The sequence below is a fragment of the Lutra lutra genome, chromosome 3 (genome assembly GCF_902655055.1).
Source record: "Lutra lutra chromosome 3, mLutLut1.2, whole genome shotgun sequence".
In the NCBI taxonomy this organism is placed as follows: Eukaryota; Metazoa; Chordata; class Mammalia; order Carnivora; family Mustelidae; genus Lutra; species Lutra lutra.
In genome coordinates, this window is record NC_062280.1 from 112730347 (window position 1) to 112757954 (window position 27608).

Below are 27608 nucleotides of genomic sequence, written 5' to 3' on the forward strand. Positions count from 1 at the left end.
CCAAGATAAAGAGTCATATGCTCTCCCAACTGAGCCAGCCAGGAACCCCCTAACTTCTATCTCATACATACCCATTACAGGTGGATTGTACAACTAAATGTGAAAGATTAAAATAAGCTTCTAGAATATAATTCAAGAGAGTATCTCTATGATCTTAGGAATAAGCAAAAATTTGTGGGAGTTCAAAGTTTCACTATAAAAGATGGATAAAGTTGATTTATATTAAAATTAAAAACTTGCTCCTCAAGACTCCATTAAGTGAAAGGAAAGCCAAAGAACAGAAAATAATTCTAACTTTTATAATTCCCAAACTTTTCTTTTGTATTCTTATTTGCATTTTATTTCCAAATTACATAAAAAGAGACTTTTTTTTGGCTTTTTGGTCTGCTTGTTCTATTGGTTACATTCCACTCAGATAATAGATTTGTTCATTTCTCTTTGCCATTCTGTTAATTTTTGTTTTCTATATATGTATTTTGGCCATATTAGTATATATATACACAATTTGAAAACCTTTTTAATCAATTCTGACCCTCTTTATTTTTTTGAAGATTTATTTATTTGAGAGAATCCCGAGCAGACTCCGCGCTGAGCACAGAGCCTGAGGGAGGGCCCGATTTCAAGATCCTGAGATCACAACCTGAGCCGAAACCAAGGGTCACATGCTTAACCAACTGTGCTACCCAGGCACCCCTAAAGTGACCCTTTATCTCAAATGTTTTTCTGCCTCAAAGTCTCATATTCACAGAGCTGTGCCAGTTTTTTTATTAGCGTTCACACACAGTATCTTTTTCCATCCTTTTATTTTCAACTTTTCTTTACCTTCTTTCAGATGAATCATGCAATGAGTAAACAGCTATATTTTAAAATCCAATGTGATCACCTCTGTCCTTTAATTAGAGCACTTGATATATTTCAGTTTAATATAATCTGAGATGTTATGAAAGCTTAAATCTGCTATCTTACTATATCCTACTCTAATTATTCCCTGTTCTATACCTCTTTTTTTTTTCTCTTGCCTTCTTTTTGGATTGATAGCTTTTATTATTGTTTTTCCCCTCTATTAATTGGAGGCTACATATTCCATTACTTTTTTAGTGGCCACTTTAGAGATCACAATGCAAAGTCTACTGATGTCCTTTTATACACATTTGCAAAGACCATGTATACTCCCAATTTGTTACTGCTGTCATATTCTAATTTTATAGATATTTCAACCCACATCACACATGACTTTTTTTTGTAGCATCAATACTCATTTAGACTTACCCACACACTTTTGTTGCTTTTTCTTCCTAAATCCCTGATTTTCCACCTGAGATTTTCTTTCTGCCTTTAGTATCTCCATCAATTGGTATATTGGTAAGATGAATTAGGAGGAAATCTTCATTCCTGACAAGTATTTTTGCTGAATGTAACAGAACACTAAGTTTGCAGTTAGTTTCTGTTAAGAAGTCAGCTATTAATCTGATTTTTGCCTCTCTGAATGTAATATTTCCCCCCTCTGGCTACTTTTAAATTTCCCTGTCTTCTCGGACTTCTTGCAATTTTACTATGATGTATTTAGGTACAGATTTCACTGTATCATTGTATTTATCCTGCTTATAATTTATACAACTTCTAGAAATTCTTGCTTTACATTTCCTTAAATGCTTCTGCTATATTTTTCCAAGATTCCAATTCACTATGTTAAGCCTTCTCATGTATAATTTATAATTTTTTATACATCTCAATTCTTCATTCTAAATAGCTCCTTCTAACCTCATTTTCTTTTCAAATAACTCTATTCTGTTGTTAAACTCATCCATCAAATTTTTAATTTGTTACTATAATTTTACCACTCCAGAATTTCTATTCAGTTCTCTTCTTCCAAATCTACCTTTTTAAAAAAATTGTTTGATCTGGGGTGCCTGCCTGGCCCAGCTGGTGGAACATGCAACTCCTGATCTCAGGGTTATAAGTTCAAGCCCCATGCTGGGTATAGAGATTACTCAAAAATAAAATCTTAAAATTTTTTTAAATAAAAAAAATAAAAGTTGTTTGCTCTGACAAAATTCTAATCTTTTATCTCCTTGAACAGTTTTTTTGTTTTTTTAAGGAAATAGCTAAGATTCCTGTATCTAGACCCTCTATTTCTATTATCTGTTGTCACTATTGTTTCTTTTTAACGTTATCTATGATTGTGTACCACACTATGTACCTGATAAACTACAGAAATAATCTGAGGCCTGTGATGATGCTACCTTTGTCCTAAAGGGATTTGTCTGAATATGCCAGGTGTCTCAGAGCACTAGCCAATGAATTAAGGCACACTGTGATTGAATCTCTGGGACTGAGGTTCTCTAGGTTGTTAGAAGACTCAAAGCTGGCCTAAAATCTAAGCAAAGACTCTTACCACTTCCACATCACTCTTAATCCAAGGAGTCCCAATTCTGAGCATGCAGTTTTCTGAGCATGCAGATAGGGTCTCCTAAGCTCAGCAAAATCTGACCTCCAAATTTTGACCCCTGAGGCTGTCAAAAATATGACCAGCCTCTCAGCCTAATCAGGCAACCATCCCAGAAAAAGCAGTTTTAAATGCTGAGCTTACCTCTTTAGGATCTGTTTGTTCTGGGTTTGGCTTAGTAATTCTTTGCTATCTGTTCCTCTGCTGATGAGATTTTTAAACATTTGTCTGGCTTTTCTAGTCGTCTTTAGTGGAAGGGTTGGTCTAAATTACCTAGCCTGCCACTGCTAGAATCACAGGCTTTGTTAAGTATTGTGAATCTTTCCCTTTAGCATTATAAGGTACCTTCCACCATCTCTTAAAATGTCCCCCAATGATTAATTCAATTTTGCCTTTTATGCTTTTGTACATACTTTTAATTCACTTTTCTGAATCCTCTATTTTAGACTTTTCTACTGAACACATTATAATTGTTTATTTCTACTTATTGTAATTACCTTTTTGGGAACCACTGTCACAGAAACAAAAAGGAAATATCTCCCTTATACTTACTGTAAATTCTTCTTCCTCTTCATCGCCAGATTCTCCAAATATGTCTGCAATAAGATTTCTAGAAGAGAAGGAAATCATTTGCTTTCTTCTCATTTGCACAGGAACCATGAAATCTTTTTCTAATAAGGTATATTTTATGTATAGTAAAATGTGCAGATCTTAAGTGTCCATTCTGGTGGATTTTGAGAAAAGTACACATTCATGTAACCATTACCCTCATCAAAATATATAACAATTTGATCTCTCCAGGGAATTCAGTTGTGGCCCTTTCTAGCCAGTCCCTACATGAATATCCTAGAGCCAACCACCATTCTGATTTCTATCACTGCAGATTAATTTTGCCTGCTCCTGAACTTCACATCAGTGGAATCAGACATGTCTTCTTCACTTCCTTCACTTAATACTATTGAGATTCATCCACGTTATAGTGTGTAGCAATAGTTCAGGATTCCTGAATCCCCCAAAGTCATGCAGGATATATTGTATTTTACTTCTCATCACAAAATTTTAATACAAGTTTAAAAAAACTTAAAAGACAAACCCCTCTCTACCACCTCTATGAACCCTTGAAAACTCATGTTATACTGTCACTTACTCTTCTTCATTCCCAGACTCACTATCACTCCCAAACAGATCCTTCTCTTCATTTTTCTTATCAGACAACTCTTCTTTCCCTACTTCTTCTTCACTGTCAGATGCTAGAGTCTTCTCTCTTTTGCCTGATTTGTCTGATATAACATCACTGTCAGAGTCATCTGCATCAGAGACAACACGACTCTTCTTTGCTGCTGTCAAAAAAGGTGCAAAATATCATTAATCTTATTCATCATGGTCATGGTATTACTAAAAGGAACAGGTGATTTAAAATGGCAACACTCGGCAAAAATCAAAGGGCTCCTAACACACAGCTTAGAATAATTATTAAGGAAAAAAAAAAAAAAAAAAAGAGCAGGGGCACCTGGCTGTCTCTTTCAGACCATGTGATTCTTGATCTCCAGGTCTTGAGTCTGAGCCTACATCCGGTATAGAGATTAAGTAAAAACTTTATTAAAAAAATAGTGACTAAAAGGTTCAAAGTCATCTCACAATTATGATACTCTTTAGGAAACAGTAACTAGAAGATGAAGAACAAAATAATCAATATAAAAATGGACACCAATAGCTACCCTTCCTTTGGAGGAATAGAGAAAAGAAGCCTAGAATGATGTACAGAATTAGAGTCCCTTCTATTCTGCCAAATATTAGCAGAACTGAAAAAGCTTAGATATTCTTTTGTGGAATTCCCATACTCCCCCATCACTGCTGGTCAGTTTGGAATTTCTCATCTCCCTTAGTAAACTGGATGGCACATGTGTGATGGTCTTTTTCCTTCTCCTGTAACAACTGTCAGCTTATAAGGGAATAGGCCTCCCCACCCTATCAAGGAAGTTTCATAAAAAAGTAATCAAGTAAAAATTATTATCCATGAAAACAGGATCCCAGGTAACAAAGATTAGAATATGCTACATAGACATACAGTCTCTAAATACAGTCTCCCTCACAAACTTCCTCATATTTGGGTATTCAACCACATTTCACAAAAGACAGGTACCAAAAAGACTTGGGAACTCAGTCAATAGCTAGATGGAAACTAGTGCACTGACTGTCAGACTTCCAGCTAACTCTGGGTACAGCTGGGTTTTCAAGTTAACATATTTCTTGGAAACATTACCCTCCCCCCACAAAAAACTAAGTATTTCATATTCCCATGAAACTCCCATTAGTTTACTATTTTGAACTAGTTAGATTTTAATACTCCTAGAACTCAAAGCAAATTTAATACTAAGATCAGCCACTGAAAACCAAGCAAAACTGGTATCCTAGTAATATTTTAGAAGATCAAGTTGAATGAGAGAATATAGACCTAACATTTCAGAAATACAGTGCTTCACAGTTACAAGCTTAGACAATAATTAAAACTATGCACAAACAGTCCAAAACAATTCCTTACATGCTTTCTCTTCATCTTCACTATCAGAAAGCACAGCAGCTTTTCGCTTCGCTACTTTCTCCTCCTCCCCGACTTTTTCTTCATCTTCATCACTGTCAATTTTTGGCCTTTTGGGTTCTTCCTCCTCGCTGTCAGAACTCTGGATCCTTTTTCTGTCTACATGGCTATCTGAATGAAAGGAGTCATTCTGCATTTCTATATCCTCTCTCTTATTCTCCCCATCACTATCATCATCTGACTCTGGCTTCTGTTTGTGTCTGGAGGCATCCTCAGTTTCAGAATCACTGGCAGGTCCCTTCTGAGGCTCCTCACTCTCAGAGTCACTGACTCGGGGCTTGGGAAGCTCATTTTCTGAATCACTGGCCTGGTTCCTTGGGGGGTCCTCACTTTCCGAATCGCTAATCCGAGGTTTGGGAAGCTCCTCATTTTCTGAGTCACTGGCTTGATGCCTTGGTGGGTCCTCACTTTCTGAGTCACTGATACGGGGTTTGGGAAGCTCCTCATTTTCTGAGTCACTGGCTTGGTGCCTTGGTGGGTCCTCACTTTCTGAGTCACTGATACGGGGTTTGGGAAGCTCCTCATTTTCTGAGTCACTGGCCTGAATCCTCTGAGGCTCCTCACTTTCAGAGTCACTGACCCGAGGCTTAGGAAGCTCCTCACTTTCGGAATCACTAATTCGAGATTTGGGAAGCTCCTCGTTTTCAGAATCACTGGCTTGGTGCTGTGGAGGTTCCTCACTTTCAGAGTCACTGATTTGAGGTTTTAAAGCATCCTCTGTTTCAGAGTCACTGGCAGGACTTTTGGGGAGCTCTTCCATTTCTGAATCACTGGCAGGATGCTTCCTAACATCTTCATTTTCTGAGTCACTTGCATGCCCGTTAAGAAGTTCCTCATTTTCAGAGTCACTGACAGGTAACTTCCTGGTCTCCTCACTCTCAGAGTCGCTCCCATGCTGATTAGTGTCCTCATTTTCAGAATCACTTGCAGGAGGCTCTGCGTGTTCTTCAGATTCAGAGTCACTGTCCTTTTGCCTTTGAAGCTCCTCACTCTCAGAGTCACTGGCATTAAGATTTGAGGGGTCATCATTCTCAGAATCTGTCACATGGTGTCTTTTGTTGAGGCCATCCTCTCGATCACTAGGTTCATTCTGAAAAATTAAGGGTGAAAAAATTAGGAGTGCAAAAAAATGTTTGGTAGTGAAATGTTGAAATTTTTCAACAATTTTTTAAAACAAAGGAATATGCACACTTCAATATAAAATTGTTTTTCTATACTTATATGGAAACACCCCACCTTAAAGAAGATCATACACCTGTAAAATGGCTAACATGGTTTGGATTCCAAAATGGGAAAAGATAACCAAACTTCACCAAAACAAATCTGTAAAGTATACCCCCAGATAATTATATAGGAGACTTAACATCTTGAAGAGCTAGACTTTAAAAATACAAACAAAAAAACAAAACTCTGATGTTCTCACATAATTTTAGCTCCTAAATATATTGTTCAAAGAAGTATAAGCAAACAGGTACCCAAATTCTTTTTAAAAGAAACATTCTTGGGTTTTATAAAGTTAAAATTATTTTAAGGAAAAGAACTATGAAACTATAAGGCCAAATGATATACAGGACACATTCTCCTAGGCAAATCTAAACAAACAAGGAGAGGGATGGCTCACACATACTAAGTACCTAGTATGAGCCTAGTGTCTTGTCAGACTCTCTCCTGTTAGTTCATTTACTCCTTTTCATGGTAACAAAATTGAGGCTTGGAGCAGTCTCAGTCATGTATCTAATAACACTGAGTCAAGAGTTTAAGTTTTAGAGAAACTACAGTTGATCCTTCAACAACTTGGCGGAGGATCTCTAGGAGAACTGACCTCCCCCTGCCACACACACACAGTTGAAAGTCATGTATAACTACTAACTTCCAAAAACTTAACAACTAATTAGCCTCCTGTTGACTAGAAGCCTTACCAATAACATAAAATGTCAATTAACACATATTTTTAATGTTAAACTATATTCTTATACACAATATTCTTAAAGTATACTTTACTATACTATATTCTTACAATATAGTAAGATACTCTTACAATATATACACTATACTATATTCTTACAATACTATATTCTAACAATAAAGTAAGCTAGAAAAAAGTGTTTTAAGAAAGTCATTAAGAAAATACATTTATAGTACTGTATTTATTGAAAAAAAATCCAAATATAACTAGGCCTGAGCAATTCAAAACCATACTGTTCAAGGGCCAACTATAAATGAAAGTGAGGAATAATAATTAACTCCACAAACTATGTGCAAGTGCTGGAGTCAAGGCTAAACATGTTTCAATGCCTGATCCTAAGAAGCTGTTTTCTAGTAAGCCAGCCAAACATATCCTAACAACATAAACTAATATGTACTGGCATGAAAGTATGCATGGTATTTTGAAAGCCTACAGGAAGTGATCTATATGAGACGGAGCTATAAAAGGTGTGCAGACAACAGGTATTTGTAACTAGTCTGTGATAACAGAGTCAGAAAAAAAATTAACAAGATTATTGAGGAGGGAAGGTGGGATATACAGACACCAGCAGGGGAACTAAAGCAGGAGGCAAAAGGGAAAATTAAAATTGTAATTGGCTTTTGAAATGCTTTCCATGACATAGCCATAACCTAATTCTAACAGCATGTTCGTGTATGGCTCAATTTATTTTCACTGCAAAGAACAGAAACCTTCTCTGGCTATCTTCAGAAAAAAGAACAATATTCCCAAAATCAAAGTGGAATGAATGACTAAAGACTCAGAAAAGGTAGGAACCAAGTCAGCTCAGAGAGCTTAGAAAAGGGAACTCAAGGATCTTTCTACTAGAGCACTATCAATACCATGACTCACTCTAACCATGCTGAACTTCTGTGTCGAGGATCAAAAATTTTAAACTCCCAAGACAGATGATCTAATTGGCCACAGCAGTATCAGATGTCATGACTCAGTATTCACTGGGTTATACAGCCAGAGCATGGACAAAGCAGTGGGACCCACTGCCACAGAGGAAGGGAATCATGAACTAGACAGCCATTCCAAAACTTATCTGCTACACTCTACCCTGGATTTCTAGACACATCATGTATACATTCTAAAACAAGCAACCATGGGGCACCTGGGTAGCTTAGTAGGTTAAGCATCTGCCTTCAGCTCAGGTCATGATCCCAGAGTCCTGGGATCAAGTCCCTTGTCAGGCTCCCTGCTCATCAGGGAGTCCGCTTCTCCCTCTCCCTTTGCCTCTCTCCTCTCCCCCAACCCCAGCTCCTGCTCTCAATCTCTCAAATAAATAAATAAGTCTTTAAAAATAAATAAGTAAACAAAATAAGCAACCATGACAAAGACATTACATATGGTCAGGACTGTGAAACTTAAGAATTCTCATCAATTTTTGAGGCGTTTCATTAAAACTGAGTATCTATTCATTATGTGTAATATGATGAAGGCAGAACGGTAAGAAATCACTGTAGTAAGAAAGTGCTAGTCAAGAGACTCAAGTTGGAGAATGCACTTAGGCAGTGACATCACAGAATTTAGGAAAGGAACATATTAAAAATCATACAGTTATGCTTAAAAGTTATCAAAACAACATTCAAAATTTTTAGGCTGGTTTCAACAATTGGTTTAAGTTGCAAACTTAAAAAATCCAAAATGCAGTTTTTGAAAAAGTCAGATATGAGCACAACAAATCAATTATAGAAACTGCCATTTAAATGCTATGTTCTTAATAATTTTAAAAAATCCCCTAATTGTTAATTGTCAGAGAAATTGACCACTGAGGTTTCTTAGAATTTTTTAAAATGTCTATAAAGCCTCATACCTCCCTCTTATAATCATTCACCTTGTAGATACAAATAAATACTATTACCCATAATGAATCATTTGGTATTTCGTTCAGCATACAAACAGAAACCACACTCCATATGGACCAGGGTCACAATACCCAAGCACAGAGAGGATTAACATCTAAAAATTCCGAAGTAAATAATAAAACTGACAGAAAGCAATAAATGTCAAATAGAAATCCTTGTAAAGAACCAAACTCAGGATACTTGTTTCTTCCTTAACCATCAGAAGAGTCAAACAAAACTGTTGAACTTGCATACTAACCTACCATTATAAATTGGCAAAACATTGAATACTAAGTCACAAAGTTAAATGCCATGAAGAAATTTCTACAGGAGATTTTTTCAAAAACATGTTTCACTGGACCTTAGCTCTAAAAGATGTATCTGAAAACCTCATCTTGGGAGCTGTCAATACATACCATCTTTACTAGCATATGAAAGAATCTAAGAAATCCAGCAACAGAATTACACAATGCTATTACAGATAATGCTGCTTGTCCAGTGTAGCTGGAGCGGACTTTGAGAAACTCCAATTTTACAGCAAGCATACACATAATAAAATGAAGCTATATATAAGTATCCATTGTCAAAAGATGGTTAAACTTAGGATCAGATAGTTAAAAACAAAAGCACTTCTGATGAGTAGAAGAAAGAACAAACTGCACACAAAGCTTAAAAGTTCATAATGGGGGTGCGCCTGGGTGGCTCAGTGGGTTAAGCTTCTGCCTTCTGCTCAGGTCATGATCTCAGGGTTCTGGGATCGAGCCCTGCAGCAGGCTCTCTGCTCAGCAGGGAGCCTGCTTCCCCTCTCCCTCTGCTTGCCTCTCTGCCTGCTTATGATCTGTCTCTCTCTGTCAAAAAAAAAAAAAAAAAAAAAAAAGAGTTCATAAGCGTTCATAATAATGAAGCAAACTCCTACTCCTGCCTACTACCTCTCCAGATTCATTTCTGCCCTCTCTCTAATATCAAACCTATGCACTCCACTAGCAGTTCCCAAACTTCCTATGTGCATTAGAATCATCTGGGGAGCCACTGGTGAAAAAGCACCAGATATTAATCCAGTAAGTCTGAAGAGGTCACAGAATCTGCATTTTGACATCTAATCCAAGTGATTCTAACCACACATTAAAATTCTACCGCAGACACATGCAACTACTTACTTCATTACCTCCATGCCTTTACAAATGTTGTTTCTTTTGCCTCGAGTATCTTCCCCCCCACCTTGTCCTTTTTAAACCTCAAAACTGGGCAAAAATAGCCTCTTCCTAAAGGCTCTTCCATTTTCCTCTCTAGATAGAATGGATTGTGTGCAACTTAACTTTAAGAGTTAACAACATAGACTCTAGAATCAGAAAGATCTTGGGTCCAAACCTTAGTTCAGCCACTTCCTTTTCTGTCATCTAGGAAAATTTTCTTAACTTCTCTTAAGCCTCAGTGTTCTCAATCTCATGGAGTTAGGGATAGTACTAATACCTTAGAGGGATGTTTTGAGGATCAAATGAATGAAAAGTAGTTATTAGCACAGTGCCTGTGATCACCCAGTAGATGCTATTAGCCATTCAAAACAAAACACCTTATTATTAATTACAAAACATTAAACCTTCAAGACTCAGCTTAAACACATCATCTGAAAAGGCTGGGCTGATCAACCATTCCTTTCTTCATACCCCATAACATCTTGTACCTCTACCTTACTGAAAGGTGATGTGAAATACACTGACGCTGAAATCAGAGACCACTTTTTAAAAAATGTTATCTTTTACCTTTAGTATACAGAAGACACTTAAATTCACCAAAATGAAATAGAACGCCATAAGACAATGCTTAACAGAAAAGAACACAAAATAATGTTTTTCTCCTCAACCTGGCAGGCTCAATGACAAAGCCTGAAACCTAACACAAAGAAAAGAAAATGTAGATGGAAGCAAAGAACTGGTAAGAAATAGGGTAAGCAAGGACAGCAGTACCAAAAAGAATATTCTAGCTGCTCTGATGTAATCTCCTTAAAAATACTTTCCTTGGTGGAAAGATCCAAACAAGAGTAGCCTGCCACCTTTATGAAATTCAAAATGAGGCTGGGTTAATGGGACTGTCCCCAACTTCAAGAGCAGATGGATGTGCCCATTATGCTTTGCCTACAGTTAGAAAACAATGAGAAGCCAGGCTCCATTTACAAACAACCTCTACACCAATAGTCCCACATACTATTTTCTTATGTGAGACCCTCTTCTACCTTCTTCGCAGATGAAATCTACAGACTTTTGGATTTTAAAATACACATTTCCTTCAATATATTTTCCATGGAACAAAAACCAGCTGACCATTAACCACAAAGCCAATTACATGCTGTCCAAGAAAATATTCAAGTAAAGCAACAAAAATTAGAACTGGCAACTAGTAATAACCAGATCACATTTGTACTCAAACTGCTTTATTAAAAATGTGTGGCTTTGGTGATAACTACTGAAAAATATTTTTTAAAAAGTTTTCCCCTTTTCACTATCTGCCTGACCACAAAAGTTATGTGAAGATTCTGATTTTTCAACATGCTCTACAAAGAACAAATACATTTCATGAAAATTCCACTGATGTCTATATGTATATCCCTTTTAGGAACCTAGTCAAAAAGATGTTAGTAAGTCATAGTTTAATTCTATCACACATTTGAAGAAGAATTAATACTAATCCTTCTCAAACTCTTCTAAAAAGCAGAAGAGAGGGCTGAGGGAATATTTCCAAACTCATTTTATGAAGCCATCATTACCCAGATAACAAAACCAGACAAAGATACAACAAGAAAAGAAAATTATTGGGTAATATTTCTGATGAACAAAGGTCAAAAATCCTGAACAAAACATTATTAAACCAAATTCAGCAGTACACCATGGCTAAATGGTATTTATTCCAGTAATGCAAGGTAAGCTCAACAAATCAACCAACGCTTTATACCACATTAACAAAATGAAAGCTAAAAATTATATGATCATCTCAACAGATTCAGAAAAAGCATATGACACAATCCAACATCCATTTATGATAAAAAAAAATAAAACTTCTCAACAAACTGGTAAAGAGGGAACATATCTTGGTATAATAAAGGCCATATGTGACAAGCCCATAGATGACATCATAGTCAATGAGGAAAGCGTTTCCTCTAACGAGACAAGGATGCCCATTCTCAACACTTTTTTTCAACACAGTGGTGGCAGTCCTAGCCACAGCGATTAGGCAAGAAAAAAATGAATAAAAGGCATCCAAATCAGGGAGGAAGAAGTAAAACTCTCATTATTTGTAGATGTCATGTCATACACAGAAGACCACCAAAAACTGTTAGAACTAATCAATGAGTTCAATAGTTTCAGGACACAAAATCAATATTAAAAAATCTGTTGCATTTTTATACACTAACAACAAAACTTTAAAAAGAGAAATAATCTCATTTTAATATCAAAAAGAATAAAATACTTAAGAATAAACTTAACCAAGGAGGTGAAAGAGAACTAGTCCAAGATGGCATAAGAGTAGAAGACCTTAGTTTCATCTGGTCCCAGGAATTCAGTTAGATAGCTATCAAATCATTCTGAACACCTGTGAACTCAACTGGAGAGCTAAGAAAAGAATAGCTGCAACTCTACAAATAGAAAAGCAACCACTTTCTGCAAGGTAGAAGGTGCGGAAAAGTGAATCCTAAGCGATATATGGGAAGATAAATTATGCAGATGGGGGGCCTCTGTAAGTGGTTACCCAAAAGTGATATGGCAGTGGTGCGCAAAATCAGAACTTTCATAAGTCTGCTCTGGTAAGGGACTTCCCTGCCTGAAAGCTGCTCAGATGGCAAAGATTACAGTTAGTCTATCCTTTATTGTATTTAACTTTATTCTTGTACATATATAAGCTTTTCTTTACAATTTCGGGATCTAGTTTTCTTTCTTTCTTTCTTCCAAAGATTTTTATTTATTTATTTGACAGGGAGAGACACAGTGATAAAGGGAACACAAACGGGAGAGTGGGAGAGAGAGAAGCAGGCTCCCCGCAGAGCAGGACCCTGGGATCATGACCCAAGCCGAAGGCAGACACTTAACAACTGAGCCACCCAGGCACCCCTGGGATCTAGTTTTCCAACAAACAGAACAAAATATCCAGGATCCAGTGTATTGCTCTATTCTGTTCACGTGGCTGATTATATTCTCTTTTATTTATTTTTTATTCATTCATTCATTTCCAGTTTCAGGTCTCTTCTGATTTGTTTAGGGTATATGTCTCTGGGGTTGTTGCCATTTTAGGACTTTGTTCTCTTGCTCATCCAATCTTCTCTGGACAGAATGACAAGACAGAAAAACTCACCTCAAAAAAGAGAACAATAGGCAGTAAGCAGTACTGAATGCCAGGGACTTAATCAGTCTAGATAAAAGTAAGATGTTGGAACTAGAGTTCAGAATGATTACAAAGATACTAGCTGGGCTTGAAAAAGGCACAAAAGACACTACGGAATCCCTTTCTGGAGAAATAAAAGAACAAAAATCCAATCAAGTAGAAATAAAGGCTATTAATGAGATTTAACAAAAATGGAGGCTCTGCTAAGATAAATGAGGCAGATGAGACAATTAGTGATAAAGACGTCCAAATGACGGCGAATAAAGCAGCTGAGAAAAAGAGAGATAAACTACTGGATCACGAAAAGGACAGAATTCAAGAGATAAGCCATGCCATAAAGCTAAACAATATTAGAATAATTGGGATCTCAGAAGAGGAAAGAAACAGAGGAGCAGAAGATGTATTGGAACAAATTATAGCAAAGAACTTCCCTAATCTGGTGAAGGAAATAGGCATTCAAGTCCTGGAGACACAGAGACCCCTCCGCCCCGCCAAATCAACAAAAATTGGTCAGTACCTTGACATATAATAAAAAACTGACATAATAAATTGACATAATAAAAAGTGAAACTTGCAAACCTCAGAGACAAAAAGAAAATCCTGAAAGCAGCTCAGGACAAGAGGTCCATAACCAACAAGGGTAGAAACATTACACTGGCAGCAGACCTAGGCCAGAGACCTGGCAGGCTAAAAAGGACTGGCATGATTTAGGGTACTAAATGAGAAAAATTTTCAGGATACTAAATGAGAAAACATTCAGGGTACTAAATAAGAAAAATATGCAGCCAAGAATACTTTATCCAGCAAGGAAGGATTTCATTCAAAACAGGAGAGATAAAAAGCTTCCAGGACAAACAGAAACTAAAGGAATTTGTGATCACTAAGCCAGCCATGCAAGTGATATTAAAAGGGATCTTTTGGGGAGCCTGGGTGGCTCAGTGGGTTAAGCCTCTGCCCTCAGCTCAGGTCATGGTCTCAGGGTCCTGGGATCGAACCCTGCCTCAGGTTCTCTGCTCAGCAGGGAGCCTGCTTCCCCTCTCTCTCTGCCTGCTTCTCTGCCTACTTGTGTTCTCTCTCTATCAAATAAATTTTTAAAAATCTTTAAAAAGTAAAAAGGGATCCTTTAAGGGAAGAAAGCATCCAAAGGCAACATAGGCCAGAAAGAAACAGAAACAACATACAGAAACAGTGACTTTACAGGTAGTAATACAATGGCCCTAAATTCATATCTTTCAATAGTTAATCTGAATGTAAATGGACTAAATTCCCCAATCAAAAGACACAGGGTATCAGATTCGATAAAAAAAAGTAAGGCCCATTTATATGCTATCTGCAAGAGACTCATCTCAGACCCAGATTTAAAGTGAGGGAATGGAAAACAATTTATCATGCCAATGGTCATCAAAAGAAAGCTGGATTGGCAATCCTTATGTCAGACAAATTAGATTTTAAACCAAAGACTGGAATAAGAGATAAGATTATAGAAAACACACATTAAAATGGCAGACTGCAACTCTTACCAAAACATTAGATTGTGAATGGATTAAACAAGTCAATCAAGAGACAGAAACCAGAGGGGCTCTTGGGTAGCTCAGTCGGTTAACATCCGACTCCTGATTTCAGCTCAGGTCATGATCTCAGTTGTAAGACTGAGCCCTGCTTTGGGCTCTGCACTGTGCCCGAAGCCTGCTCAAGATTCTCTCTCTCCTTCTCCCTCTGCCTTTCCCCACTCAAAAAGAGACAGAAATCAGATTAAAAAAATACATATCCAACGATACACTGACTACAGGAGACACACTGTGGCTTCAAAGGCAGATTATATTATACATTCTTCTCAACTGCACATGAAACATTCATCAGGACAGACCATACACTAAGCCGAAAAACAAACCTCAATAAATTTAAAACAACAGATATTATACAAAGCATATTCTCAGATCATAATGCAATTAATTAGAATAGGAAAAATGGTAACAATCTGAATATGAAATTAATAAGAGAATGCCACTTGCTAAGCATCAAAGAGAAAAACATAGGAATAAATTTAAAATACAAACACAGCATTTGTACACTGAAAATTACAATGCATGGTTGAAAGAAACTGAAGACCTAAATAAATGAATAAATACCCTTTATTCATGAATCAATAGCTTTGCATTCTTAAGATGATGACACTACCCAAACTCATCTATAGATTTACTGCAATCCCTTCAAGGACCCCAGCTAACTTCCTTGCAGGAATGGACAAGGTGATTCTAAAATATGTATGTAGTTGCAAGGGACCCAGAAGAGGTAAAACAATGTTGGAAAAGAACAGAGCAGCATTCACGCTCCTTAATATCAAAACTTAAGGTACTATGGCACTGGTGTAAATACAGACAAACAGGAATCAATTAGAACAGAGAATACAGAAATAAACCATTACATCTATGTCCAACTGATTTCTGACAAGGGGCCAAGACCATTCAATGAGGAAAGAAAAATCTCTTCAACAAATGGTGCTGACACAACTAGATATCCACAAACAAAAGAATGGAACTGGACCCTTACCAGTTTTATTACCTCACAGTATATGTAAGAATTAACCCAAAATGAGCCCCAAAAATCTAAATATAAGAGCTAAGATGATGAAACTCTTAAAATAAAATACAGGGGTAAATCTTCATGACCTTGGATTTGGTGAGGAATTCTTAGACATGCCACTAAAAGTACAAACAACAAAAGAAAAAATAGATAAATTGAACTTCATTAAAATTAGAAACTTTTTTGTGTCAAAAAGTCATTAAAGTCAAAAGATAACTCATGTAATAGGAGAAAATATTTGCAAATCAGTCATCTACTAAGGGACTTGTAGTCATACTATTTAAAGCACTCTTAAAAGTCTATAAGAAAGAAAAATTGTCCAATTAAAAAATGAACAAGGGATCTGAATGGACATTTCTCCCAAGAAGTTAAACAAATGGCCAATACCTACATAAGTGTAACAAACATCATTACTCATCAGGGAAATGCAAATCAAAACCATAATGAGACACTACTGCATACCCACTAAGATGTTTATGATCAAAGAGTCAGGTAATAACAAGAGTTGGTAAGGATATAGAGAAGTCAGAACCTTCATATACTACTAGTGGGAATGTAAAATGATACGGCCACTGTGGAAAACAGCCTGAGAGTTCCTCAAACATTTAAGATTAATGTTACTGGGACGCCTGGGTGGCTCAGTGGGTTAAGCCTCTGCCTTCGGTTCAGATCATGATCTCAGGGTCCTGGGATTGAGCCACACATCAGGATCTCTGCACAGCAGGGAGTCTGCTCCCCCCGCCCCCCAGCCTGCCTCTCTGCCTACCTGTGATCTCTGTCTGTCGAATAAATAAAGAAAAATCTTAACAAAAAAAAAAAAAAAAAAAAAAAGAATAATGTTACCATATGAGCCAGTAACTCCACTCCTAGGCACATACTCAAGAGAAGTAACACACAAAAACTTCTATGTAAATGTTTATAGAAGCATTTCTTACAACAGCCAAAAGGTAAAAACTTAAATGTTCATCAACTGACAAATGGATAAACAAATGTAGTTTATCCATACAATGGAATATTACCACAAAAAAGAAATAAGTACCGATATATGCTACAACATACATGGGTATGGTGTATACATATATCCAACATACACGGTTTACAATGAATAAACCTTGAAAACATTAAGTGAAAGAACCAGTCACAAGTGACCACATATTATGTAATTGTGCAGAAGGATGGGAAGGGGGAGGAGTGTGAGTGATAAGCAGGTTAATAGCTAAAAAGTCTCTTTTTGAAGTGATGAAAATATTCTAAAATTGACTATGGTGACCACTGTGAATATACTAAAGACAACTGAACTGCACATTTTAAATGGGCGAATCATAGGGCATGCAAATTTATCTCAATAAAGCGGTTTTTAAAAAAAAGACAAGTGATAATTTTCAAGATCAGATGATGGAGAAAAATCCATAATGAACAAAATATCAAGATTTTAAAAATACGGTATTATTTTTCCTTTTGTCTCAGGCTCCAATATGGACCAGCAAAGCACTGTTACTTATCTTGATGTTCATTATCTTACATTTTAAAATTAATTTTAATTTTAAAAATATTACCTTGAGTCTTTCAAAACTTTCCTTAGAGCTCTAAACAAACACAGAGTGAATATCATACGTGAAATGAATTTTTTTCAAAAACCAGCCTAAAATCTAAAATGCAAATGGGAAAAACCTTTTTGTTTTTCTCTATTGGAGAACCATGTTTTGAGTTCCATCTTGTGGCAGGCAAAATAATGCCTCTCCAAAAGATGTCTACATCCTAATCCCCGAACTTGTGCTTGTTAACTTTACGTGCAAAAGGGGCTGTACAGATGTAATTAAGGAACCTGAGATAAGATTTTCCTGGATTATCTGAGTAGGCCTAATATAACTACAAAGGTCCTTAGAAAAGGGAGGCAGGAGGGTCAAAGAGAGATGTAGATGTGACCGCAGATGTCAGAGAGATTTGAAGATGTTACAGTACAGACACTGATGATGAAGGAACCACGAGCCAACGAATGCAACTGATCTACAGAGCTGGAGAAGGCAAAGAAATGGATTCTCCCTTAGAGAAGAAACATGGCCCTGGTAATACCTTAATTTTAGCCCATTAACCCCTTGAGACCCATTTTAGCCTTCTGGTCTCCAGAATTATAAATCTCTTTTAAGCCACTAGATCCGTGTCAAATTGTTATGGCAGCAATAGGAAACTAATACATATTTTTTTAGGTTTTGGGCCTGTCATCTCCATTGTTCAGTTTAATACACTGGTGCTCTTCTAACATCCCACTGTCTTCTAGAAAATATTTTTCAAATGAAAATGATCCAAAAGAAGCCACTTTAAAGAGCCAAAGGAGCATAAATGCAGAACTCAACAATTAATAAGGGTAAAATTGGCACTCTCAAACTATAACCTAGTAGTTTAAAAAATCTGGATAATCCTCCTGAAAGGGATTATCTATGAAAAGAACAAAAGTACGTTCACTGCAGACTTCATTTTTAATACCTAAACACTCTAAAGGTCAAAAGTCAGGAAAGTGTTGAACAATTAATGGTGCATTCATTTTAAGAAATATCATATTAAGCCTTAAAAATTATGCTTAGTGAGAATCCTTAATGACACAGGGAAATTCTTAGGTACAATCTTAAATGAACAGAAAAAAATTTTATATAAATACAAAATATATACAGTAAAATCTCAAGTAACTTAAAATGTACACACATGTGCTCGCTTCGGCAGCACATATACTAAAATGTACACACATTATATATATGAGAAAATAAAAATGCAGGACAAATAATATAAAAAGTTAATAGTCATTTCTGTGATAATAGTATACTGATTTTAATTTTCTTCTTTAAGTTTTTAATAGTTTCCAAATTTTTAGCATGCACATTTATTTAGAACCCACCTCATTACAAAAAAGTAGTTGAAGATACCTAAAGGTAAGCCTACATTACAATTGAATGATGAAGCCCTGAGTCAATCATCTTATCCTACTTTCCAAAGTGGAAATTTTAATAAAGCCCTACACACTAATAAACTATAATAAGGTTTACACTATGAGATAATTTCTATCTATTGGTTATTATTAGGATTTAGTCTAAATACTTAAGAGCATACCAAAAACTGAGTGGCATCAAAATAACTAAAAGATAAGCCTTTCTCCCAGTTCATTTAGCCTCCAATCTCATGTGCCCTCTACTTACTCCCCTCTTGCCACACTCCTTGGTGTTCCTTGAACAAACTAAGTACAAGCACACTTTAGGGTCTTTGCCTGGGATAGTGTGTATGTGTGTGTCTGTGTGTGTTCCTCTACACATCCACATGGCTATTCCTTTACCTCCCTTCACGTCTTGATCAAAAGTCACTTTCTTAATAAAGTCTATGTGTACCTCCCTATTTAACAGAGCCTGCCCTCTACTCTGTCACCCTCCATCCTTCCTTTCTTCTTTCTGCACAGCAATTATCTCCTAACAAACTACACAATTTAAAAAAAATACTGTTTAATGTCTTTCACCCCCTTATGAAAAATAAATCCAAGAAGAGAAGCATTTTGGTGATGGTGAGACCTCATTTAGTCCTGGATACTTCAAAAGAACCTGACACATAGCGGATGCTCAATAAATATTTGCTGGATGTCTAAGTACACTCATGACATACCTAAGGACAAAATCAATAACAATCTCTAGTAATTGTATCTACTACTTAAAATCGGACAATCTTCTGTTCCCGTGTAATCAAACAAAATATATGGCACATGAATTTCTTTTTTTTTAAAGATTTTTATTTATTTATTTATTTGACAGAGAGAGATCACAAGTAGACAGAGAGGCAGGCAGGCAGAGAGAGAGAGAGAGAGAGAGAGGGAAGCAGGCTCCCTGCTGAGCAGAGAGCCCGATGCGGGACTCGATCCCAGGACCCTGAGATCATGACCTGAGCCGAAGGCAGCAGCTTAACCCACTGAGCCACCCAGGCTCCCCTGGCACATGAATTTCTTAAAAGAAAATCTCATCATCTTTATCATTCCTATGGGTTTCAGTTTGTTTAACAAAAACGTATACCTGAATTATTTAAAAATGTCCCAATTTTATTTCGTTAACACTGTGTAGTACAGACTGTGTAACCAGGGAAGCAAATTAAATAGTTTTTAAAATATTTATTAGGCCAAATATGTTGAAATGCTGTACACAAGATCCAACACTACTCTGTATTATTAATTAAAAACAGCTTTTTAAAATTCTATTTGGTGTCATTACATACACTATATACACTGGACAGTTCATACTGAGAAAGTCAAATCCTGATAAGAATTCTGATAGGTGATAAATCCCATAACTTTCTATCCTAATTGATATTTCTTCAGCTTGCAAATGCTCACTGCCTCTTTCAGACATTATTCTGGGAATGGGGAGGTCTACTCAAATACCAAAAGGCCTGGCCCATTTTGTGAATCAGTATGAACATATGAGAACTGTCTACTATTTGAAGAGGGCCCCAATCTGAAATTCTTTCCCTGTGATTTCCTAAGAAACCAGGCTATCCCTGTTTATTTCTTAAAGCAGTTCTCTATTTAAATTTAAAATCTTTTACTCCCAGGGTCTGAAGCCTATACCATGTGACAGGATCTCTACAACTCCTAAATAAAAACATGTCTCACAGAATGCAAGGGAAAAGCCTCCCCAAAGATGTTGTTTAGCCAATACCTCTGAATGACGTTCTACACTTCCAGTGTCTGATCCAGAGTGTTGCTCATTTACATCATCCTCAACGTCTGACCCTGAATCCCGTTCATCCTGTACTGGGGTAGCGCCACCATCATCTGCTTAAAAATAAAACAAAAACCCACTTAAGGTGTAAGATGGATGACATCTACAACTGAAATGAACACAATGAATCAAGAATAATGTAAGAGCAAAGGTTACCACTGATGAAGCATGACTAATGATGCTAAAGTCGTGAATAAGACAACACTATAACGCTTATATATAAATACCAACAATCAGAACACGTATTATGACATATGTGGCAGCAAAAAATACGTCATAAAAGAAATGTGAAGCTTAAGAAACATCACTAAGGACCCAATCATCAACCTCTAAATAATAGTGTGCTCTTTAGCTACTTCAACCTTATGTTAAAACCTGAGTCTCTTCTCTCCACAGAATTTACTTACCACCTTCTAATGTACTACACGACTTACCAAGTTATTTGTTTAATATGGGTCTTTCCTCACTTGAATGAAAGGGCCAAAAGAGCAAGGATTTTGGATCACTGCTGATTCCCTGGAGCCCAGAACAGTGACTGGTACAGCACAGTAAATATTTGTTTATAAATGCAGAGCACAAGAACTCCAGTACAGAAATAGTATAAATTCCTTAAAGTAAAGCATACACTGCACTGTTACAAAATGGTAAAATTGAATTGCTACCTACCTTTAACCGATACTTTAAAAATACAGAGTAAAATTGTATTGTGAGAGGGATTTAGGGCTGTTGGGAGGATATGGGAAGACTTGGTTAGAAGTTTAATGAAAATAAACGAAATTTTAAAAATGAAGCAGTCAACTACAGGAAAACCAAAAAGTTTAAGAATGAAATCACTATCATTCTAAGGAGCTACTCTACTCAGCTGAGAAGTAAAGAATATTTATACAGTCAAATTACAAGTAATTTTGAAATGTAACAAATAATTATGCTGCAACAGTAAGAGTATGGGGGGGAAAGGGCACATAAGAGGCTAAAATCCTGTCCTAACACAAAGGGAATCATTACGGAATGCCTAAAAATATGCAACAAGAGCATAAATTAAGAATATGAAAGTAAATATAAAAAAACCGCAAAAAGAATGAAAAGTCAGGGAACTGTTATTTTTTCAAGTCTTCCAGCACTTAACCCATAGACATATATTACATACAATTATTTATTTGAAAAATAATTTAATAATTTAGAAAGAACTGAAAACTGTTGAAAATATCAAGCAAACATTCTAGACGAAACAGCAGGGCATGCCTGGAAACGCGTTCTGTAGTTATAACTATTCGCTATCATATAGCGAATCGAAGTGAACTCAAAACAGAAAAGAGATTAACATTCAGACATTTAGGCACTCCTGACAGGTAACACTTCACGGGACTTTAGGACACAAAGTGAAAGGAAACGGTAAAGTTCTTCCCCACTAGGACACGACTTATTCGTCCTTGTATCTCCGGTGCCTAGTACAGTGTTAGGAGGGGGCGCTCAGTGTTTACTGAATAAACAGGAAACAAAGAAGATCAAACTTCAGTGAGGAGACAGAGGAAAGGTCTCAAGGTGAACGAAAAGTACAAAATCGCTAATAAGTACCAGAAGTACACGCCTTACTCTAAAATATTTATACAACTCAAACGAGGGTCCTACGTTTTCTTTACTAGGAAACCATCCCCAACTCCGTGTGAAAGGTCTAGGAAAGATCCCGCACCCCCTACTGAACCGCTCTCTTGAATTCTCGCAAAAGACTCGCAACTACAAGAAAAAAGAAAAAAAAAAAAAAATCCGTAACAGGAGAGACCTTCCCTAGGACTTTGCACATAGAAGCGCTTAATATATGAAGTGGTTTCCCAGTTTCAGCAAAAAACTTGCCAATTCAGAAGACAGCTCTCGGTCTAGAATCCCCTCTCCAAGGTTCTAACTTCCGGGCCGCAGCGGGTCGGCGGGCTCTACGCGCGCCGCTTCACAGCCCACGACGGACCGAGTCGGGGGAGGAAACGTCTCCGGGGCCTCTTTCTCCTACCCGGCGAGGGTGAGAGGCCAAGCCCCACTGAATAACTGCTCCGCCCCCCAAGCCCGGTCCCCCAAGTCCCTGCCCCACCTGACTGGTCGCCGCTGAAATATTCCGAATCCATGGCAGGCGGGCTCTCGGCGGGGAGTGTCCGCGCCCCGCGCCGCCCCCGTCACCACCTTCCTGGAAATGTGACCCCCGATGGCGCGGCCCGATGCTCAGGGGCTCCCGCTCGACTAGAGGGTTTCGGGGGTGTGTAGCATAAAACGGCAGCAGCGGCGGGCACAAACACTTCTACCTAAAAGCCCCGGCACAAGAAGCTGTACCGGGTAGGCAGGCAGGCGTGTAGATCCGCGCTCTACTTCCCAGAAGCACCTCTGGGGCCAAAATGGCGTCTGCCCACGACCCTCAAAGGAATACAGCGCGCAGGCTCTGTCTCCTATCATCTGGCCAATCAGAAGATGCAATGGTAATGACGCACAGCGTGGCCGGAAAGAGACTACTGGGTAAATTGAGCGGGAGCTCCAGCTTCAGTTAAATACTTTCCTTTGGAGGAGCCAGTTATGTTCCCCACGGAGATTATAACGTTAATTTATTGGTTCTCTACCCGTGCTGCTTGTTTGAGAATCTACATGAGTTATGCCTCTGGAAAATGAAGACGCGCTACAACTACATTTTCACTATAGGGCAAATTAAGAATGCTTCCCGTCATGCAGCGAGGCGCTTGATTCCCGCCCTTAGTACGGGACGGAAGTGGTGCACTGCTCTCTGGGACTTGTAGTTCGAAGTTTCAGCAACTGTGGCGCGCTTGTAACTGGCGTGATTTGATTGAAAGAGTTTCCTTTCAAGGCATTTTTCTTCCTTTTTTTGTCGTCTAAAAATAACAACTTGAAGCGCCTGGGTGAATAGTGGGTTAAATGTTATACTTTTTCGGCTCAGGTCTTGAAAGGTGAGTTCAAGCCCCACCTTGGGGCTGTGAGTTCACGCCTCAGAATGGAGCTTGCTTAAAAATAATGATGACTGGGCGCTTGGGTGGCTCAGTGGGTTAAGCCGCTGCCTTCGGCTCGGGTCATGATCTCGGGGTCCTGGGATCGAGTCCCGCATCGGGCTCTCTGCTCAGCGGGGAGCCTGCTTCCCTCCCTCTCTCTCTCTGCCTGCCTCTCTGTCTACTTGTGATCTCTCTCTGTCAAATGAATAAATAAAATCTTAAAAAAAAATAATGATGACTTAACTCCCATCTTAAGAAGCCATTTGGTCAGTAATACGAAGTACAAGTTTCTACTTCCAAAGGGGCCCCCTGATGAAAAACATTAAACTTTACTTGAGCCCCATGCTCTTGGTGAAGAGCAATGGCTAAGAAACCTCCTGACCTATCAGGTATCTTTGAAGGGCTCTCTGTAAAGAACCACCCTCCCACCTAAATAAAACTCACTCTCCATCTTTCATGGCCCTTTTGTTAGCCTGTAACAAGACCAGGCAAAGAAAATCTTTCCTTTGTGTCTGAGCCTGCTTCTAAGGGCCACTCTGACCCTGCAACTTCCTGTTCTTTGTTTCATGAATTATTGGCTGAGATTAAAAGTCTGCCCTCCACACTGAGAAGCTAGACACAGATAAGCATTTTCTGTTCACCTGACTGAAACTTCTGATTGCAAATTTCCCACTTTTCTCCCTATGAAAGTCTAAGGCAAAAAACAATCTGGGTAGGCACTCTGATCTTCATATCTGGAGTGCTCTCCCTATTACAATCCCTATTACAATCTAAATAAAATCCATTTCCTTACTTGTTTGCTTTTGTCTCAGACTGGAAAATGTTCTTGCCTTTTGATTAGAGGAGGGCCAGTAGAGGTAAACAAAGATTCCCCAGCATGTATAGACCTGCATACATTGGGCCTTTTGTTAGCAAAACATAGACTGGATTTCTAGGTATGTCTAGCCTGTTGTAAGGCCTAATTTAGTGCCCTGGAAAGAAAGTCCACCTCCTACCTTGGGCTTGAGAGATGTGGATTCTCTGATGCCATCTCTGCTGTAAATTCTCAAAGCGCCCTTAGTCAAGATACATCCTTGCTTTTATATTCCTTGAACCCTTTCTTAGCCAGTCAGAATATGCTGGCAGAACCCAGTTCTGGGTTCCAGAAATCGACATGGGAAGGGAAGGAAGAGAGAGGGGTGGTTTCTCGCTAGAAATTCTCATTTTCACCAAGACAGGTCACTCCTTTCCCCAGTAATAGAAACAGTTTTGAAATCTAAGCCTGCCTCTACTATGGGAATATTACAAGAATCCTAAGAACAAGGAATTAACAGTGTCTGAAACCAAAGATATAAAAAGAAAGTATTAACTTCCTTTCACTTGAGAAAGGAGACCCTAGGATCTAAGCTTTCTTCCAAAGAGAGTGGGTGAGAGTATACCTGTGTAAGTTAGGCAAGATGAATAGAGGAGAAGTCCATGAAGATGTTCAGTGGATGGGAACCCAGTGGAAATCCTGCCACAAAGAGGTTGTAATTTCATAGGAGGTACAGGACCAAAAGCCATGAAAGTGATTGGGCTAAACAATGCAATTGCAAGAAGATAATTACTGAATTTTAACATAAAGATTCTAACTGTTCCAGTGGTTTTAAGAATGGAGCGAGAAAAGGCAACTGAACATGCAGCAATGTGCTGAGATCCTGAAGGCTGTAAAGAAGCATCAGATCTAGTTTTTGTACTCAGGAAGCCTACAACGTATTTAGAAAGGACACACTTTTTGAATTAAACAGAGTCTTAGTTAAAGCAGTATGCTTGTCAATGCAAATACAGGTCCCTGAGAGTTCCCCAGAACCTTTTCACCAACTGACTGTCCCTTAGACCCCCAGTAGAGAAATGCTAGAGCAGCACAGGTGTGTCTTTCTGAGTCTCAGCTGCCTTACTTTTAGAAAAAGATTTTATTTTTTATTTGAAAGAGAGATAGAGAGCATGAGGTTAGTGGTGGCAGGGAGGTCAGAAGGAGAAGCAGATGCTCCACCGATCAGGGAGCCCAATGCAGGACTCAATCCTGGGACTCCAGGATCATGGCCTGAGTCAAAGGCAGTTGCTTTACCAACTGAGCCACCCAGGCACCCCATTAGCTACCTTGCATTTTAAGGACTGGCATCTCTCCAATCTCCATGCCCCACTCCAGCCCCAGCACAGTTAGTTGGTCCATGCCGGTGGTAGTGGAAAGGCACCCAAAAGGAAGGCTTTTTTTTTACCCGCAAAAGATACTAAGGACAGAGAAGAGATGAAGGGAGGGAGGGCTTGAAGCAGTTCACTTTTCCCCTTAACTGATAACCCAAAGACGGTTCCCTAAGTGAATACAAGATTTATTCAGCCAGTCTTTTGAGAGACTGTACCTTGCCAAAAATGTGTCAGGAATGAGAGGTCACAGCATACCAGGAAAAACCTGGCACTGACAGAGCTGCAACCTGAGGCTCAGAGATCTGGGTTCTGGGCCAATCTCTGGGCTTATTGGGCTTGCTGAGCTGGGACGAGCTCCCAGCCTCCTATATGAGTCTCAGTTTCCTTGTATGTCAAATGAGAGTGTTGAATCAGAAGATTTGAAGGCTCCTTAGTTTCATTATTCTGTATCAGAGAAGTCCAGGCTCCAAACTCTGACCCTCCTTCTTACGCTTGAGCCACTAGGGGGCCCTGCTAGTGGAAAAAAAAACAAATGGAACAAGTATGTCCTAAGGCTGCACCCCTGGCTCTTCCTCACACACACCAGCCTCACAAGTCACTGGGATATATGAAAGATTTGTCCTGACTGGTTGTTTGTAACACTGAAAACTGAAACTCACTCGAAAGCCATTAATAGTGGATAATCAATCACTGAATCACAGTTTCATGGCATAGAACACTAATATAACTGAAGTGAATCTTTAGCTCTCACATGGATATCCAGATTAAGTAGAAAAAAGTACTTACAGAGTACTAAAATGGTATAACTTTATTTATGTGAACAACTAAAACAGCATACAAAACCCAAACTAACAATTCCTTAGTAAATATGGTGAGAAAAGGACTTTCTAACAAAGGTTGAAAAGCCAAAAGCCATAAAAAAACTGAAACATTTGACATTAAAATAAAAACTTAAAAAAAAGAAATGAAAACTTAAATGTGTGCATGGCAAAACCAATACATTATTAGCCCAACCAAAATATAAATGATTAGGAAAAAATTTTTTTTCAACTCATATTAGAAACCAAGGACTAATCTCCCTAGAGAAGACTATAGAAGAAATCAATAAGAAGATTAATAACTCAGGCGCCTGGGTGGCTCAGTTGGTTAAACGGCTGCCTTCAGCTCAGGTCATGATTTCAGGGTCCTGGGACTGAACCCTGTGTAGGGCTCCCTGCTCCTTGGGAAGCCTGCTTTTCCTTCTCCCTCTGTCCCCCCCGCACCCCAACTCCTGTTCTTGGCTTGCACCTTCACTCTTTCACTCTCTATCAAATAAATAAATAAATAAAATCTAAAAAAAAAAAAAGGAAACTAATAACAGAAAAATGGGTAACTAATATGACAATTCACAGAAAAGAAAATACTAATAGCTCTAAGACACATGAAAAGGTATTCACCCTAAAAGAAAATTAAAAAATTAAAATTATATTGAGATATTATTTTCACTGCTCAGATTGCAAAAATCCTTTAACATTCTACAGGTAAGGCCATAGAGAAAGAGGCCTTCTCATAAGGTGCTATGGGGGTATACTGGTATAGTTCTCTACAGAATGCAATTTGGAAATATTTATAAAAATTACAAATGCATATGCTCTTTGGCCTAGCACATGGGCCAATTTCACTTCAGCAAATGTATCCTACAAATATACGTGGCCATGTACAAATTACATATCTATAAAATTATTCATTGCTGAACTGCTTGCAAAATATTGGAAATAACCAAAATATCCAAATAGGAAGAATCACAAAATTATGATACATTTGTACAATGGAATGTTATGTAGCTACAACAAAAAAATAAGGAAACTCTCTTATGTACTGATACAAAAAGATATCTAAGCTGGATT

The 27608-nt window shown here is 38.0% G+C and overlaps 1 protein-coding gene across 7 annotated transcripts in view; it reads right to left on the reverse strand.

The window, feature by feature from the left end:
- Positions 1–22972, reverse strand: part of IWS1 (interacts with SUPT6H, CTD assembly factor 1) — a 52220-nt gene extending 29248 nt beyond the window's left edge. For 5 of the 7 annotated variants that reach the window (XR_007126049.1, XM_047722719.1, XM_047722714.1 and 2 more), the window contains exons 1-5: positions 22662–22972; positions 20519–20637; positions 4989–6135; positions 3594–3786; positions 2999–3056 (exon numbers count right to left, since the gene is read on the reverse strand). Coding sequence is in view for 6 of the 7 variants with exons in the window: in XM_047722719.1 (XP_047578675.1) it covers positions 2999–3056; positions 3594–3786; positions 4989–6135; positions 20519–20637; positions 22662–22695 (1551 nt within the window). In the remaining variant the exon portion in view is untranslated. The remainder of the gene's footprint in view (positions 1–2998; positions 3057–3593; positions 3787–4988; positions 6136–20518; positions 20638–22661) is intronic. The other 2 variants (XM_047722715.1, XM_047722717.1) reach the window with 2 other exon arrangements.
- Between the last annotated feature and the right edge of the window lie 4636 nt (positions 22973–27608).